Raw genomic sequence first — 16243 nt, forward strand, 5'->3', positions numbered from 1 at the left:
AGCAGAACAGACAGAGGCCTTTAATGGACCCCCATCTTTCATTCTTACTTTTGTAAAGACTAAATTTAGTGTCCAACTAGAGATGACATCAGCTCCAAGTCAGGTATTAGCATTGTGGTTGCTAAGCTTCCATCTTGTTAGCAGCATCTTAAAACGTTCACAGAGATAAGAGTCATCCTCCTTTAAGACATCTCATTCACCCACTCAAAATTATGACTCCAAACCCCACGCCACCAATTCTACTGGCCTTCTGTTTCACATTGCTCCTCATTCCAAGCCACATCCTTCCTTGCAGGACCTCAGCCTCCTCAGGCCTGCTCCCCTCCCATGTGGCGGCATGAATGTCAAACATCCAGCGCTCAGCATCCAGACATGATCATCTCAGGAATCCTCTCAGCTTTTGGCAAGCCGCCTGCCCATCCCCAGGCACTTGCTTGTATCCAAGCTGTGCAGGTTCCTCAGCGAGCACAGCTGCCTCCCATATGCTCTGAATTGCATGGGATCCGCTTCCATAGCTTGAGCTAACAGGCAGGATACTTGAGCTACTGCCAATAAAACAGCCCTGCAAAAGAGAAAACAGCACACAGACCTCCCTGAGATGCAAAAGGCTTGGACTCCAATCCCTAGCTAGATGCCTGTTTAGGGATTTCATACTAACCAGTAACAGCACAGTACAAATGCATAAACCTTGCAGAAGGACCAGCAGAGGCTGTGTACACCTTGACCACAATGTCTAGTGGGAAAAGCTGGTTTGATTTGTACCTCCAGATGCCAGAGCTGGACAGTGGTATCAGTCACTTGCAGTGTGATCTCCCTGACACAATGCAAAAACAAGAGGAGGGACCGGCATCCTGCAGTGTCCCAACATCCCTACGTTTGCTGCGACCAGTGCAGCTAAATATTTGCAGATACTGGATTTCACATCTTAGCTGAGATAGGAAGGAACAAATTATTACAAAATTAGTTCAGGTGTGAATCTACGCAAATCTTCTGAGATACAAATGCTGCCAATCATTCTCAGCCACAGAACACACAGAACTGGAAAAACTTCATGTCTGAAGTCCAAGGCCTGTGAACATGAATAACCAGCATGTCCAGATTTTTGGTGCCATGAGGCTAAGAAGAGGGGAAGCTTAGAAGATACCAGTTACAGGCCCAAAATCCTTACTCTACTAATCTGTGAAAAACTTTCTGTGGACATTTATGTTGTTACTTTGCTGGAGTTTTTTTATACTTTAGTCACACCAGCAAGGCATATGATTTAATAATCTGGCTCACTGAATACTGTTACCTATCTTGCATTTAATGGAAGGTTTTTTTATTCTTCAGTCTTCTTAAGTACCTTATTACTTCTTCTGAAGGATGCACATTTTATAGAAATTCAGAGCCAAATTGTAATTTAATTCTGTAATTAGTTCCTTTAATTCCAATCAAAAGCTGAATGTCAGTCAACAACAAATTAATTCTCAGGAACAAATCTAACTTTCTAAAGATGAAGCAACCATCAGAAAATAATTTAAACTAAGAAAGCTAAAAAAAACAAACCACATACACAGGTTAGAACAAATTTGCAGTTGCATTTTATTTATTCAATGAAAATCTACCTTAAAAACACAAATTCAAATTTGGAAACCCCATACATTGGATTAAAGAAAGCTTCAAGCTTTTAAGCACAAGCCAGAAGTCACAGTCTCAAAGGAGAATTTCAGAGGCCAAAGCAATACGCTGGTACAAAGTAGTATCTTTCCGTGGAGGCATGCTCCTTGCACCATTAGCGTGGTTTTGGGTGTGGTAGTTCTTTTAGCTGTCGGTTATAAGAAGCTTTTGTGTTCGTTAGGTTTGTTGCATTGCTTACCAAAGGCCCTGGATTAATGGAGAAAACAGGCAAGTTAAAGCCCTTGCCTGCCCAATTACTACCAACAGACAATTTACATTGTGGTAAAGCTAGCTTTATTTAAATGAGGTTCAGACAAGAATTAACTTTACATATTATTAACAGCTTTGGAGCTACAAACGTAAGAATCGGGATTACACAGGTCATGCTATTGTTATTTTGTTTTACCTGCTGCAGTTATTGCAATATGGCTTAAGGTACATAGGTATACAATTTGTACAAATTCAGCCAAGTTTGCACTTGTGAAGTGTTATTAAGAGCATCATTACCTTGCAAGCCAACTTAAACGTGTGGAAATCAACCGAGGTTTTTGGAACTGCCCAAAGCTAAGGGGGAAAGCTGTCGCTAATGATGGACAGGGATAGACTGGATTGTTTGAAACCACATTGTTTGGCTTTAAATATTTATATCATTTGCTCTGAGGTAAGGAAAAATCACACCAGTGCAATCAGTCACATTGCTTGCTGGACGTGCAGCCTTGAGGAGAGGCAAGGACCTGCCGTAACAAGAGCATTTGTACGCTAAAAGTTGATTTTAAAATAAATTACTATACAGGTATGATAATGAGCATTGTTCAACTTGGTGGGCATTGGTTTCACAACGTGCAACCTGTAACCTTCACTTTAGAGATCAGGGCTGAAAGTACGGACTTGTACCCATTGTTTGATTTTAATGTAAACAAAGGAGAGGACCAACTGACAGACACCCCAGGACTCTCAGACTTGGGGCTTCTAACCATCTTTCTATCACCCTGTTCATTCTGGTCTACAGCTGTTGTCAGTCCAATCCACCTTATGTGATTGGACTGACAACCAAAAGATCTCATCAGCTTTTTGCAACTGAAGGCAGAACTCATCACCAAGCTGTTACCCTCCTTCCTACTCCTGCCTCAGAAAAGACAGAGAATTGATAGGAGTGGGGAGGACCTCTGAAAATGCTGGGCGGGAAAGCATTTCAGGTGGGGGTTGGGAGGAGGCAGTTTGTATGCAGGAAAGATGTTAGACAGTGTAGGCATGGGAAAGACTTGGGGTTGGATGGGGCAATGACCAGAAATTAGCAGACGCTGGAATGAGAGAGGTGAGATACAAAGGCTGCAGTACAGGAACAAGGTGACAGCAAAATGGTAAGTCTGGGGGGTTCTCAGAAACCAGGGAGGACAGCAAGTAGAAGTGATCGGTGGATCTGACACAGGTCAGGGCTCTCCTTTTGTCTTTAGAAACATCATAGTTCTACATTAAAATCAAAAGTGGGTTTAGGATATATATATAAATATTCAAAGCGAGACAGCCAAATTTTTGAGAGATTTTACAAGGGGAAAAACCTGGAACAATAAATAGGAAACGACATGTTATCAATTTCCGCTCCAATAGTATCAATTTCCTCTCCGGGCTACTCTACAAAATTCATTTAAGGGTACACCTAAATAGTACATAAGTATTATAGCTCTACATTAAAATCAGAACTGGGTTTAAGACATACATATAAATATTCAATACATTACAGTCCAGTCCTGAGACCTGAAGTCTGAAACAACAGAAGAAGGGTTTTTCTCAATCTCCTTTCAAGCTACACTGTAGAAATAATTTCTGACTAAATAAGGTCTACACAAATACAACTGAAGGATGGACAGAGATACCTGAACGGGACTGAAAGGCAGCAAACTCGAGCATCTTGCTCAACAATTTGTGCGTGATCCAGTTCCTGCTACTCAGCCAGAAGTCTCATGTGTTCTCATCAGTGAGCTCTCCTTCTTCCCCCACACACAAGCTGAACAGCATCTACAGCCACTTATAGGTCAGATCAAGGCAGCTATGGAAGATGTGGGGGGTAAGGGAGACTGCAGAAAGAAGGGAGGGGGATTCAGGGATGAGTGAAGGGATTCAAGGAGATGGGACAGACAGGACACACTTTAAAGTGAGGGGACAGTAATAACCGTGGCACAAATTCTAGTGGTCTGCCCATTCACTCAGTGGTGCAACTCCAGCCTAAATGGATTATTTTGGGCAGAGACAAATGACCTTCGGATGGAACACGGGCGTGGATATAGCCAACATTAAAGGCATTGTTTTTCAATAGAAATGACAAGGTGAGGTCTTCAAAAGAACAGATGTTAACATCCAAGAATAAAGGGTAGTGAATAAAGCTCCTGGTTTTGTCGCAGGATTGTCAGTTGTTCTCTAGGACTGGCATTTCTCCAAATGCCACATGGATGCTTAGCATATCTGAAAGAAAGACAACGATAAAAAAGCTTTAGTAATAACAACTTGCTCTCTCAAGAACATCTTATTTTCCCATACAGTTCTCAAAGACAGGGATAAAGGTCTCGTTACTTAGCAAAGCAAGTGCAGTATATATCCTTGGAAGAGGCTATACCTATCATTTCTGATTCAGATTTCACTGAAGTGCAAAAAGCTTTGTACATGAGGCACTCCAGGTTTACCACGGAAGGCAACACTCATATCCTTTAGGATTTTAACAAGAGTTTTGTTGGAGAAGCGTGTTTGTGGATTAAATCCCGTATATTAAACATGTCATATGACATGTTTCCTATCTAGGAAAACTGGAAAGTAAATTTTCTACCTCCCAGAAATACCATGCTCAACTACTTGCCAAGTCAAAGTCCACTGAAGTGAGAGTAGCCCTTCAGTAGAATAATTAAAAGAAACAAAAAAACACCCCACCACACTGGAGAGAAGTTATGGAGACACAACGAACTATCTGGAAAAAGAAATAAATTACTGGCTAAAAATGCTACTTACGTTCAAGGCGTCACAGCCACTGAGTTCTGACTCTGTCTATCACAAGATGTTCCTTCTTGGCAACTATCATCCTCCCACATCTGTGTTTTCCCATCTTCCACTGACAGGTGATATTGTTGTTCTTCACTTTCTCTGTGTGTCTGCTGGCCTGTATGTTGGTCTGAGATTTCCATTATGTGCCCAACTTCTTTTTCTCTTAATTTTGGTGGATGTATGTCTAGGGTGTCTTTGGTTGAATCTTCTGAAGTACTTTCTTCTAGTGTTGATTTCTGAAGTATCACACTTCCCCTTGGAATGTCTTCAGGGCTAGTCAAAACTGTTAAGGAATTCTGACTTTGTCCATCCTTCAGCATCTCAGAAGTTAAAAGCATGTCTTTTGTTTTTTCTACAGTTGCATGAATTTCTGCAGGCTCTGTCAAGGTAGCAGATTTCACTATTCCTGGTTGCTGGAGCTCTTGTTCTTTACTCCGTATCTCTTCCTCTTTTACTGGAAGTTTTTGATCTACCTGCATACTTCCCAGAAGTTCATGCCTATTTGTATCCGATGGGCTTTTCCCTACGGACTTAATGCTTTGCTCTGACTCAAAGCCAGCCGACTCTTCTGTTTCTGCAAGTTTGTGAACAGCCGACTCGATGGCACTCAATACAATTTTCGTACTCTGGGACTCTATAATCACGGACTGAACAACATGCTTCTCAAATTCTGGGTGGCTGCGAGGCAGACTGTGACTGAAAGGAATGCCATTGTGTTTGGGTTGCCCTGTGCTCTGGGGCCTCTCTTGCTCCTCTGATAGTCCATTCACAGAAGCACAAGTTACTCTAGGCTCAGGTGCCTCTGCACTATCAAGCCCTGCAGTCCCACAGCCTGAATAGTCTACAGTAGTAACTGGGACCTCTTCAGAAGCCATTTGCTCCGGTGCGGTTGCCAATGGCTGTACAGTTCTGCCTGTCATGTCTGCGGGTGTCACAGTTTCTGCCACGACATGCTGTCCAACTGCTGCAGCTGCTGCAGGCACAGGTGTTTTCAGAGTCTCCAAACTTTTGGCCTGTGGGAAGGCTGAGTCAGAGCCTCCCTCTTGCACAGTTAAAACCTCTTGCTGGACAGAAGTTGAACATTCATCATCTCTTACAGCTTCCTGCTTTCCATGTTCAGATACTTCTTTGGCTTTTTCTGTCAGTTGCTCATTTTTGTTATCTTCTTTCTGGAAGCCTTGACAGTTCAAGGTTTCTACAAGTTCTTGTTTTTTTCCCAGAGTCTCTTCTTCAGCCAAGCTGCTGGGTGTTTCACATTTCTTAGGACTTACATCAGTAATGACAGCGCTTCCATTTTCAACAATATCTGGGCATGTTGATGCTAAATTAGATACAGTGTCTGCTTTAATCAGTGTGGGAGCATCAGCAACAGTGGTAGGGCTCTCCAAGCATTTTTCAGATTTGAGAATAGCATCTTCTATTTTGTCACCTTTGGTTTCATCCCTCTGGGAGGAGGTTTCAGTTGTTTTCTCCCTGCATTGTGGCTCTAGGATAGGCACAGAATCTTTTGCTGCAATGTCCCTGTCAGTCCCATTGCTCACACTCTGCTCAGCACCTGCAGCTGATTCTGAGCCAAGTGTTTTTGAAGGAAAGTCAGAGGGTTTTACCTTGTTCTGCAGTGGAACCTCAGGAACTGTGACTTCCGTGCTTTTTACTCCGATGAGCACAGCATCATCTTCCTCTTCTTCTCTTAGAGTAGGTGCCCTGCTAACTCCCTTAGTACAAACTTGCTCTTCTAAGTCAGGAATTTCATCTTGTTTTTCAGGTTTAACAGGGACCACAGTGAGGGTTTTTCCCTCTCCTTCAAGCTGCACAGGCTCTTCAGCTTCAAGTCCCAAGGAAGAGGTTTCATCCCCTGTCTTGTCCAGCACCTGTGGAGAATTGCAACAAATCTGTGAAAACAGTTACAAGCAGGGAGTGACCAGCAAATGTTCTGGGTGAAAAAGCACAAGAAACACCCAAAAGGACAAGAGTTATGGGAAGAGCATCTCAGGATGACACTGAGATCAGTGGTTCATCAAGATCCCAGCTTGTGTTCAGTTTCTGAGAACAGCTCATTAATCAAAGGGCAGCCTGAAGCAAGGGACAGCCAGCAGCACCTGACACAAAGACTAAGCCAGGAAGATGGTGGGGAAGTAGGGAAGAAGGTAGGAACGCATCAGGCAAATAACTGCAGCATTTAAAGCTGGAGATAGCGGTGTCATTTTATGTCCTCCCTTTGCAGGGGTACCTCAGCTACAACTATATTTCTGCTTACAACTGAAGATACCACCATGTATGGTGTTGCATGGATCACATCTGTATCTCAGCTGTTCATCTTCAGTCGCTCTGTGCTGTACAGAAGTGCCATATAATGGCAATCATTTCAGCACCTTCAGATCCATACACACAATCTCCCATTTCATTTCTGCAGGCATCGCATCCACCCCACCCTGCACACAAGCTTCAATGGCTGCTGCTTCTGGAGATCTGTGGGTGTGTCTCACTGGAAATGAACTTCGGTTGTCTCAGGCTGCACGAGGAAGGTCCTTGACAGTAATATGCCCATAACCTGGTTCTAAATTAGGTAAAATATCTAACACTTGCTGATTTTTTTGACAAATCAACCTTTGGGTTCTATGTAATACTTACTGCAGTCTGTACTTCTGGAGCGTATTCATCTCTTGTCTCATCTACTGTCAACTCTGTTACGGGCAGTTTCTCTTGTTCTGAAGGTTCCTGCTTTGCAAAGAGCTCTTCCTTGGGAGTGACAGCTTTCATGCTGTGAAACTCTCTGTCTTGTGATGAAGGTTCCTCTACTGTCCTCTGCACTTCGTGTACTTCTTCATGGCCTTCTACAACTGCTTCTTCACATTCCTGACACTGGCTTTCATCTCTCAATATATCCACATTTTCATATTTTTCTGTGCTTTCTTCCACTTCAGCACCTATTTCACTTTTCTCTGAACCTTCATGTAAAACACTCTCTTCAACTCTGTTTTGGCCCTGAATGCTCCCAGCACTCTGCTGGGGCTGGAAGTTCTCGTGTTCTCCTTTTTCCAAGCACTGTTCAAGCAAAACAGTTTCCTGGCCTACAACGTTCCCATCTTTGGCATCATCTTTTACTTCTGACTCAAGTCCCTGTACTGTTGTAATTATAGTTTCTGTCATGGTTCTTGCACTAACCAGCTGTGTTACATCTGCTGACTTTACTCTTTCAGCAACTTCGTGAAGAACTTTTTGCGTCTGTTTGTCTAATTCTTTCAAATTTTGTTCAGTGGCCTCTACTTCTTGTACAGGTGTAGCTTCCTCTGTAGTATCTGGGGTTTCCAACAACTGTGAAACAGCAGAAACCATCTCAGTTGTCTCCTCGGCAAGGGACACTTCCATTGTTTCTTCAGCACAGGAAGCTTCTGCTGTCTCCAGAGCTGTCACTGCTTCTGAGGTTAGCTCCAGCTCACTCGCTGTGGTGTCATCACCTACATCCTTTCTCATCTCTGGCACTGCCTTAGCAGCTACCACTGCATCTTCCACAATAACATCCAATTCAGCTGTTTTCAGAGCTTCTTTCTCTTCCTCTTCTCTTGCCTGCTCAATGCACTCTGTCAGAGCAGCAGATATCCAAGATGGTGATCTTTCCTCAATGCTGGTTACTGCCCTTTCTCCTTCCACAACGGTAACAGCAACTGCATGTACCAGCCCTTCATATCCTTGCTCAATTCTTAGGGTCTCCTCTAATTTTTCTGCTCCTTCTTCCTCTGAGGTTCGTTCTTTCATTGCTTCAGCAACTTTCGCTTGTTGGGCCTCAATTTTCTCCTGCTCTGCTGCTTCATATTCGGATAAAGGAACAACAGCTGGAATATCAGAATCTTCTTCAGCTGTTTCTGTCATGTCTTCTCTTGCTTGTTTAAGATGAGTTGGTTCTGGCTTTCCGTCTGACTTCTTCTTCCTACGTCCAGGCATCAGTTTTCTAAATGGAACCCATGATTCATCTTTTCCAGGCTCACCATCCGATGTTGAATGATCCAGGCTAGATCCCACAACAGAGTCTTCAGTTCTGTCTTCCATTCTGGTTTTGGATCTCCTTCTTGGAGTGACTAACCTCTTAAATGATTCCCACGTTGAAATACCTTCACTTTCAGATGGGCTTCCAGCTTGTTCTGGGGAAGAATTGCCTTGTCCTTGATCGCTCTCCTGAGAGCTAGTAAGAACTGCATCTGCTGCTGTTTCTTTGCTCTGTCCAGACTCTTCTACTTTTTGGCTTTCTTCATCAGATGATGATGATTTCCTGGCTCTTTTCTTGGAAGAACCTACACATATAAAAGCTTCCCAGGACACAGAAGTGTCAACCTTTCTTTTGGGTTCTTCTGTAGTTTTCTCTGGTTTCTGGTCAATCCCATTTTCTTTTATTTCTCCCTGATTTTCATCAACAAGGTTTTCAGTTGCAGACACTGAAACACTCTTTGTCTTATCAATTTCTTCTTCTTTATCACTTTCAGATGGTCTTCTGACACGTTTCTTGGGAGTCACCATCTTTTTGAATGATGCCCAGGGTGTAACACTTTCTCTTTTTCGCTCCACATCTGGAACTGTAACATCTTCATTTTCAGTGACCTGCATTCCATCTGTAGATTTTTCTAAAGAAGGAATTTCATTCATCTCCTCAGGAGAAGAAGCAGAACTCTCCCCCTTTTGTTCATCTGGGCTATCTGGGGAATCTGATAAGTGCTGAACTGGTTCGCCCTGTTCCCCTAACTTAGATTCTTCTCTTTTGCCTTTTTGCTTCTTTCCAGAGAGTTTTTTTAATCCAGTACCTGTAAAAAGTTTCTTTAAAGGGCTGCCTTGTAGTTTAGTCTTTTCTTGAGAAGACAGGACTTCAGCTTCATTTGTGATACCTTCCAGAGGCCTTTTTCCAGCTACATCTTCAGAATTTATGGTTATTTCATCTGGTTTGTCAGTATCAGTCATAACTATGCCAGTTTTTCCCTGTAGCCCTTCCTCAATGGGTTTGACTGACCGTTGACCATCCTTTGTGTCAACTGAATGTTCAGAAGTAGAAAAGGATTTTGATCCAGGAGCACTCGAAGCATGTTCTTTGCTTTCTTTCTTCTCTGTGGTTCTATCCAGAGCTTCTCCTTGTGTGATGTCTTCTGCGTTAGGCGACATCTTCAATTCTGCTTCCTCTATTTTTTCATCTAATGTCTCTTTCCCAAGTGGAGCAGGTTTATCTCTTTCTCTTTCTTCAGACTTTTTAAGCTGTTCACTAGAAATTTCAATTGTTTCAAATTTCTCTTCAGATGATATTTCAGTTCTGTCATCTGTTTCACACTTCTCCATGGACTCCAGTTTTTCTCCCACAGGTAGGACTTCTGAGGATGTTTTCAATTCTCCATTCACACTGTCAGTGACAAGAGACACCACTGACTTTGTTTTTAGTGTTTTCTCTGTCACCTCACCTTCTTTCCCTCCTTCCTCAGTTTTCTCTTCCTTTTTATCAAGATCTTCTGAGACTTCCACCAGTTTCCTTTCTTGATAATCTTCATCTTTTTTCTCCTCTGCACTTTCTTTTACAGCTGCTGCCGCTAGATTCTTTTTTTGTCCCTGCTCATCATATTTGACTAGCTCTTCCTCCCCACTTTCTTCTACTCCTACGGCTGCCACAGTCTTTTCTGACTCCTGCTTTTCACCTTCAGTTTGCTCCTTCTCATGTGCTTCAATAGTTACTGCTGTCACATTCCTCTCTTCATCTTGCTTCTCAGACTCAGATTTCTCCTCCTTTTCAATGGTTTCAGTTGTTAATGTTGTCCCCTCTTTTTCTTGCTCCTCTTCTTTCACAGGAGACTGTTGTTCATCTTCTTTAGGCTTCCTAAAACTCTTCTTTTTTCTAAATCCAGTCCACCCTTGAGTAAACAGTTTTCTTAATGGTGATGCAGTATCAGCAGTTAAGGCAGCTGACTGAGAACAAATCTCATTTGCTTCTGGCATTTTCGGAGATTCGTCTTCTGTTTTTTCATTTTTCAGTGCATCTTTGGTGGTGTCTTCTGCAGAGAGTGCATCCTCAGGCACTGCTGTTTCTTCTGAGTTGACTCCCTTTTGATCATCATCTCCTTCAGGGACCTGTGTTTCTTTCTTTACAGTAAGTAGTTGAACTGGTTCTGATTTTCCTGTCTTTTCCTTCTTCACTGTGAATCTGAAGCCAACAAATTTAAAAACCTTTTTAAAACCCAGATCATAAGACTGTGGCTCAGACACATGTTCTTCTGTGTCTTCTTCCAAAGCTGGCAACTGCTTAATTGAATGAGCATCCTCCTTCTCAGCATCTACACTGTCCTTGGTGCTTGAGTGAGATGGATTTGTCTCCATAGGTTCAGTGTCTTCCTTCAAAGTTACATTGGAATGTTCTGTTTGTCCAACTGTTTAAACAACAAAACCAAAAAATAATCCAGTTAATTTTCTTCTCAATTTAATGTTATATTACACCTTTCTATAATTTTTCATTTTTATTAATTTCATAAACATAATTGGTCTATTATCAGTGTGCCTCTTCTATGTGCTACTAGTACATTTTTAAGGACTAGTTTTTGTTCTATGATTACTATAATTACTTTCATTCTTCATATCATTGTAGCATTCTTTCCAAAGGTGCAAATGAACCTTTCAAGCTTATATTCTCTTCTTCTCTTACTTGATTTTACAGCTCTTTTCGTGTGGTTGGTTTGGTAGGCTGTTTTTTTTTACTGTAAGGCGAACTTATGCAGAAAAAAAATTTATTTCTATCATATCATTACTCACAGACTATACAGAACAATATACGTAATTATTCCTGAAGCAAAGCTCAGTAATGACTTCCATGCAGACAGACACCTCTGAGGAAAAAGGAAAAACAACAACAACAAAAAACCCAAACAAATAACCTCCTCAACAACAACAAAGTAAAATTCCACAAAAAACCAAATCAAAACAAAAAACAAACCACAAAAAACCCCACCCAAAAAAGCCTGTTGACCTAAAATGATGACAAGAAAAGAAAGTTCATTTTATAGCTCTGTCCCAAAAGAAAAGCAAGATGTGAAAACACCCATGGAAAATTACCTGTTTTTCTGAAAACTTGTAACCTCCACAAAACACTTACATTACAATATATTGTTTTAAAGATCATGAATCTTGGAATATTCCCATACATTACATCACCACTATGGCCAGACAAACCTCATCTAAAGCAATTCCACATTGCTTAAAATTCATGAGGTTGTTAATATGCAAGAAGGTAAAATCCTCCACTGCTCACAGGTCTGTGCTTGCATTATCTCGGGCACAGTTTGAGTTTTTCCTTCAGGTCACTGGCAACCACTCTCTCAGTCTTGTTGGGAAAATTTAAGTATTATTGCTCTCTCCGGCCATGAGCTACCCAACTTCACAGACTGGCATGTAAATTAAATCTATGGCACATTCAAGACACCAAAAGATTCTTGGGCTCGGATGCTGCAAGGATTTCAGTTTAATACTGTTCTTAACCCTTGATTTTGTGCAACAGTTGAAAGTACAAGGCCATGAGGGAACGTATGCTTCTCTCTGATCAAACTTCTTTGAGTGCCAGGATGAAAAAATAAAATTATAAAAAAATATTCAATGTTAAACAGCAACATCCCAGGAGAAGGCATGGCGCCTTTCTTTTAAGCTGTACATGTTCTACTTCAACATCCAAATGCAGAAAGAGACAGCTTTCAAACGTATGTGCATCATCAAACTCCCCAAAGTGTTTTAGTTTTTATTTGAACCACCTTTAAGTTGCCTCTAACTCTGCAGTTCATCCTGTTTTGCTGGACCACCTGATCTCCAGAGATCCCTCACAGCCTAGATGACGATTCTGCTTGGCTGTGTCGCCTCTAGGAAGGGCTGCTTCTTCAGAAACGCACAGACAGTGCGGTCTCAGTAAGACTGAAATGTTAACTACATAATAAGCAAAACAAAATCTACAAGGATACTGGCTTCTAATAGCTATGTAGAGGGCAAACTATGTTTCACTATCAGCAGCCTACTAGTTGGTGTTTCTCAGTCAATATAAGCAAATCTTTTTGGTTTCCCCTTTATCTAACAGTTTTACTTCAATTATTAACTCCTAATTAATTTTAAAGCCCGACCTCTGCTAACAGCCTAACTCCCTGAACATTTGAACATTTTAAAATGGAGATGTTTGAACTGAGTCATTTGTGAGGGAGAAGGGTAGGAAGAAATAGACATTTTTCTGAAGAAGCCAGGATTTTTACTCCATTGGTAATATTACTCTTGCAAACACCAAAACACCCCACAAGCAAAACTAACTCTTATCAATCAAACATTATATAGTCCTGTGCTGAGACTATGCATGTGATATGGTTTGAGGAACTGCTTTTGCACTTGTGTTCATTTATTCCTATGTCCAGAAATAATGTCCTTGTCATTTCCATAAAATTCTGTACTTTAACATAAAATTTTAAAGGCTTAAAGGGAATTCAAAGTTAGAGGCACTTCTTCAAAGACTCACATATTTTATAATTATTTAGTAACAGGTACTTTAATACATTCTTCAGTTTGTTTACACTAAAAATGATTTTTCTGGTTGAACCAGCTATGAAATTAAACACTGATCATTTAACATTAAGATAGCAAATGCAATCACTAAAATAGAGAATATAGAGTTTAGAGACTAAATGATAAGCTTGCAAAACTATTGAATCAGGCTGACAGCAACGAGGTCTTCCTTGCAAGTCCAGCAGACATGCTGCCTCACAAAACTTCACTAAGCACATTGCAAAAGGAAATACTAACAAAAGTATCAACTGACTGAACACTTTTTAATACCAGTTTGACAAGCTGCAACTATGCTACACACATCACACTTCCCCACAAAAAGCTATTAACCTGTCCAGAACATATTTCACCCCAAAGGTAACATTCTGGTGCCAGCTGTTGTTGCAGCCAGTCTCTACTTTGACTCCTTCTTTCACATTTTAAATCCCTGGAAGAGTCTTTTAAACTGAATTTCCAATGCCCTTCCTCAGAATTTGAGGAGAGACATACCATTCAAGAAAATTGCCTGCACGTTGTGAGGAGGCTGTAGTGTCATGTGACGAGGCTCCAGTGCCACATATATCCAAGCTGTACTTTCACAACCTATACCCCGAAGAGCATTTTTATATTCAGTGCGGCACAACAGAACACAAGACCAGAGAAGTCAACTGTACACCCTGAACTTTATATTTAACAGTTGGATTCTTTAATGATGTTTTTATAAATGACACTGCAGTGCCCAAACATTGTCAGTGCATTTCTGAATGCAAAGCAAACCACAAGTAGTTTGGAAAGGTTTGGAAGTTATTTACACAAAGTATTGTTGGTCAGAGTACTGTAGCATGTCACTACCACAGGTATTCTGGCAGGACAACTAGCACTTTCTGAATTAATTCAGTGAATTTGAAAGCACCTTTAAGAAATACCAGAGAGGCTCATCACAGTAGCTACTGGAAAACAAACCAACAAAAAAATTAGTGAAGTACTGATATGAATACAATTTCTGTAGGTCTTTCCTGAGCAGGCTGTACTTCACCAACTACGTGATAGTCAAGGAATAGAATACAATAAAAATATATCCAGAGGCAATGATAAAGATTGAGATGGTATCATAAAATCGATACACTTTGCTATTTAAATCCACTGTGGCTAAGAACCAACACTGAAATTCTATTTTAACTACTTACATGCCAGTTAACCTTTCAAACATTTTTAATTGAATCAAGGTGCTCCTTCTGTTTTAATAACTGCAAGTGTTCTGTTTTATTCTGAAAGAAACATATGAAACTGACAGTCTTAGGGCCTCAAAGGTGCTTGATTTCACAATTTCATAGGTACTTAGCCTATGGTAAGAATTTATTTCGGTTTTATTAGAGGCATGTTGATCAGATGTTGGAAAAATCAGTATTTTCAGAATGACTGAATTCCTGTCTAATTTGATTAAAAATAAAATTAATAAATAGCACCTTAGTAGGTTGATAGACACTGTTGGCAATGCAACCTAACTGCTCCCACCATCTCATCTCTCTCCAAAAGTGAAAATGTGTTTCTCCCCTGGTAGCTGCCAAACAGTTAAAAAAAAGCACTCTGACCGCAAGAGTTAAATCCACAGCACTTCATGTGCTCACAGTCAACCATGTCAACATCTGGAGCTGGTTGACTTTTCCCCCTAAGGATTTGCAGCACAGCGCTCGATTTTTTCCATGAATTCTCTACATTCTCAATCTCTCAGATGGATGTGACACACACCCAGCGCCCACCTCACAAACTCCACTGGCCATTGGAAGGCTCTAGAGGACTTTGTTTTCATTTATTCAGCATTTAAGTATTTAGGGCCAAACTGTGCTTTCAGTCACATACACAATACTCTCAGTAGGTTTGCATGAGCAAAAACAAATGCTGAAACCATAAGGCTGAAGGGATGTTTTACAATCATTTGCCTCTATTCTCTCTAGATTTGCTATGAATACAACTTGTAAAAAAACCAACCAAGCACACAAAAAAACCCCCAGCTACTGCTCTAAAACTCACATGACACAAACAGAAGACATTTTAAAAAAAGTTTGAACCAAGTGTCCATGATATACCAAACTTGTATTTGTCAAATGCAGTTTTCTCTTCACTGCACAATTCTAATTATTATTAGAAATATTTAAGGACAAAGTCAAGATAAAGACAAGTAATTAAAATCAAAACACAGTTTGAAATTACAATATCCGTGAAAAATCTGTCCTGAACAGATTTATTTAGAATAAAATAGATATTTGGAATTATTAGTGAAATTGAATACTTTAGCATTAAAAAAAAAACCCAAACACAAACCAAAACAACAGTAAAAACCCAATCTGTGCTTTTAGGTTTTCATTGCAGAGTGTAAGAGTTGGGCATTATACCACAAATTCCGATTCTTTTAACCACAAGTTTCAGAAGGTTGAGTTTAATAAATCAAACAAACACACTATTCATTTTGCAGTAACAAAGTAATACAGAAATATGCCCAGGTGTTACCCTTCTAGCCATTTTAAATTTTTTTTTAACTACATGGTTTAAGGTCTGTGACATTGCTGCTTCTTAACAACATATTTCACAAATTCTTCCTTCCTTTTCCTACTATACCCCATATTTGGTTCTGCTTTAATGTACTAATAGCCCTTCAATGGGAAGCACATACTACACTTCCTTCCCCATTCTATTCACTCAATTATTTCTAAGGACTGACTTGCCATGTTAATTGCAGGGAGGGAGTTCTTTCAGAATAATTAAATAATGAGGGCGGATTAACAGAGATTTTTCTCACAGTGCATACATGCAATTCATGAACCTTCCAACCATGTTGCTATTCGAAAGCTTTGGAAACAAGTACCATTACGTTCAGTCCTCAGTCTCCGGTACTTGGGTGACAACTGAAGAATTTCACATACTTTTGTGTCCATTTTTTAAAAAAGGAATAAGCCACAGAATACCTATAATTTTTAATGGCTTAGAACTCCTTTAGAAAGCAAAAGCAATGTCCCCAGAAAAACACCTC

The 16243-nt window shown here is 40.5% G+C and overlaps 1 protein-coding gene across 3 annotated transcripts in view; it reads right to left on the reverse strand.

Annotated features, from left to right (window-relative positions):
- Nucleotides 1-1641: 1641 nt before the first annotated feature.
- AKAP12 (A-kinase anchoring protein 12) overlaps nucleotides 1642-16243 on the reverse strand; it is a 30779-nt gene continuing 16177 nt past the window's right edge. For all 3 annotated transcript variants that reach the window (XM_017822023.1, XM_017822024.1, XM_017822026.1), the window contains 3 exons: nucleotides 7318-11078; nucleotides 4654-6557; nucleotides 1642-4116 (listed from right to left, as the gene is read on the reverse strand). In XM_017822023.1, coding sequence (XP_017677512.1) covers nucleotides 4656-6557; nucleotides 7318-11078 — 5663 coding nt within the window. In that variant the 3' untranslated portion in view covers nucleotides 1642-4116; nucleotides 4654-4655. The remainder of the gene's footprint in view (nucleotides 4117-4653; nucleotides 6558-7317; nucleotides 11079-16243) is intronic.

The sequence above is a fragment of the Lepidothrix coronata genome, unplaced genomic scaffold (genome assembly GCF_001604755.1).
Source record: "Lepidothrix coronata isolate B3197 unplaced genomic scaffold, Lepidothrix_coronata-1.0 Scaffold94, whole genome shotgun sequence".
NCBI lineage: Eukaryota > Metazoa > Chordata > Aves > Passeriformes > Pipridae > Lepidothrix > Lepidothrix coronata.